General features: G+C 53.5%; 1 protein-coding gene across 1 annotated transcript in view; it reads left to right on the top strand.

Annotated features, from left to right (window-relative positions):
* Window positions 1-233: 233 nt before the first annotated feature.
* Window positions 234-3,325, top strand: part of IDNK (IDNK gluconokinase) — a 16,120-nt gene continuing 13,028 nt past the window's right edge. The window contains exon 1 of the mRNA XM_072605319.1: window positions 234-383. Coding sequence (XP_072461420.1) covers window positions 334-383 — 50 coding nt within the window. The 5' untranslated portion in view covers window positions 234-333. The remainder of the gene's footprint in view (window positions 384-3,325) is intronic.

Below are 3,325 nucleotides of genomic sequence, written 5' to 3' on the forward strand. Positions count from 1 at the left end.
CAGCTTCTCTAAGAAGCCCTAAGTCAACGCTCCCGAGTCACAAGTCCCGGAGCCAGCTCTCTACTGTCAAGAATATTTAGATCCCAAGGGGTGTTGGGAGAACCTATACGTTCCCAGCTATTTGGACTCCGGGCTAGAACCCTGCGGGCTGAGAGAAGGTTTCCCGTGGAGCCGCCACCCTCCCAGGGTCCAAAAGCCGCTGTCCCTCCCAAGCGTCCTGGAGGAGGCACTAGGGCTTGGGACGCCAGCGAAAGCGGGCAGGGCTGAGCCGGCTGGCCCAGGGCTGGGGAGGGACAGCCGGGGCGGAGTCACCCGAGGACGCGAGTCGGCACCATGGAGCCTCCCGGGGTAGTGCTGCTGATGGGAGTGAGCGGCTCGGGAAAGTAGGTATTCTGGCCGGGGTCGCGGGCGTCCCCACGCCGGGGCGGGAGGAAGCCGCGGGGCGGGGATGAGCCTGCGGCGGGCGCTAGGAGCCAAGGACGGGGGACGCCAGGGGGCACCGAGGGAGGGCTCGGCCCGCAGGCCCGGGGAAGCCGCGGGCCCCGGAACCAGCTCCGCGCCCCGCCCAGGCCGAGGCCCACGCGCTGTCACGTCATGCGGTGCCGCCCCATTCAGGAACAGGATTCGCCCACTGCCCCGCTTTGGCACGCTGCGGACTTGTCCAAAGTGCTGGGCCAGAATTAGCCCTGTACCTGGACACGCACACGCAACACGCACCCTCCAGTCTAGAATACACACGCATCACACACACACACACACACCCTCCAGTCTAGAATACACACACATCACACACACACACACACACACACACACACACCCTCCAGTCTAGAACACACACACATCACGCACACGCACCCTCCAGTCTAGAACACACACACATCACACACACACGCACACGCACCCTCCAGTCTAGAATACACACACATCACACACACACACACACACACACACACCCTCCAGTCTAGAATACACACGTATCACACACACACACACACACACACACACACCCTCCAATCTAGAATACACACACATCACACACACACACACACACACACACCCTCCAGTCTAGAATACACACACATCACACACACACACACGCACACACACACCCTCCAGTCTAGAATACACACACATCACACACACACGCACACACACACCCTCCAGTCTAGAATACACACACATCACACACACACACCCTCCAGTCTAGAATACACACGTATCACACACACACACACACACACACACCCTCCAGTCTAGAATACACACACATCACACACACACGCACCCTCCAGTCTAGAATACACACACATCACACACACACACACACACACACACACACACACCCTCCAGTCTAGAACACACACACATCACACACACGCACACGCACCCTCCAGTCTAGAACACACACACATCACACACACACGCACACGCACCCTCCAGTCTAGAATACACACACATCACACACACACACACACACACACACACACCCTCCAGTCTAGAATACACACGTATCACACACACACACACACACACACCCTCCAATCTAGAATACACACACATCACACACACACACACACACACACCCTCCAGTCTAGAATACACACACATCACACACACACACACGCACACACACACCCTCCAGTCTAGAATACACACACATCACACACACACGCACACACACACCCTCCAGTCTAGAATACACACACATCACACACACACACACACACCCTCCAGTCTAGAATACACACACATCACACACACACACACGCACACACACACCCTCCAGTCTAGAATACACACACACACACACACACCCTCCAGTCTAGAATACACACACATCACACACACACACGCACACACACACCCTCCAGTCTAGAATACACACACATCACACACACACGCACACACACACCCTCCAGTCTAGAATACACACACATCACACACACACACACACACACACACCCTCCAGTCTAGAATACACACACATCACACACACACACACACACACACACACACCCTCCAGTCTAGCATACACACACATCACACACACACACACACACACACCCTCCAGTCTAGAATACACACACATCACGCACACACACGCACACACACGCACCCTCCAGTCTAGAATACACACACATCACACACACATGCACACGCACCCTCCAGTCTAGAACACACACATCGCACACACCCTCCAGTCTAGAACACACACACACATCACACACACACACCCTCCAGTCTAGAATACACACACACACACACACACACACACCCTCCAGTCTAGAATACACACACATCACACACACACACACACACACCCTCCAGTCTAGAATACACACACATCACACACACACACACACCCTCCAGTCTAGAATACACACACATCACGCACACACACCCTCCAGTCTAGAATACACACGTATCACACACACACACTCTCCAGTCTAGAATACACACACATCACACACACACACACACACACCCTCCAGTCTAGAATACACACACATCACACACACACACACACCCTCCAGTCTAGAATACACACACATCACGCACACACACCCTCCAGTCTAGAATACACACGTATCACACACACACACACCCTCCAGTCTAGAATACACACACATCACACACACACACACACACACACACACACACACCCTCCAGTCTAGAACACACACACATCACGCACACGCACCCTCCAGTCTAGAACACACACACATCACACACACACGCACACGCACCCTCCAGTCTAGAATACACACACATCACACACACACACACACACACACACACCCTCCAGTCTAGAATACACACGTATCACACACACACACACACACACACACCCTCCAATCTAGAATACACACACATCACACACACACACACACACACACACACCCTCCAGTCTAGAATACACACACATCACACACACACACACGCACACACACACCCTCCAGTCTAGAATACACACACATCACACACACACGCACACACACACCCTCCAGTCTAGAATACACACACATCACACACACACACCCTCCAGTCTAGAATACACACGTATCACACACACACACACACACACACACCCTCCAGTCTAGACTACACACACATCACACACACACACACACACACCCTCCAGTCTAGAATACACACACATCACACACACACGCACCCTCCAGTCTAGAATACACACACATCACACACACACACACACACACACACCCTCCAGTCTAGAACACACACACATCACACACACGCACACGCACCCTCCAGTCTAGAACACACACACATCACACACACACGCACACGCACCCTCCAGTCT

The sequence above is a fragment of the Notamacropus eugenii genome, chromosome 1, assembly GCF_028372415.1.
Source record: "Notamacropus eugenii isolate mMacEug1 chromosome 1, mMacEug1.pri_v2, whole genome shotgun sequence".
NCBI classification, from domain to species: domain Eukaryota; kingdom Metazoa; phylum Chordata; class Mammalia; order Diprotodontia; family Macropodidae; genus Notamacropus; species Notamacropus eugenii.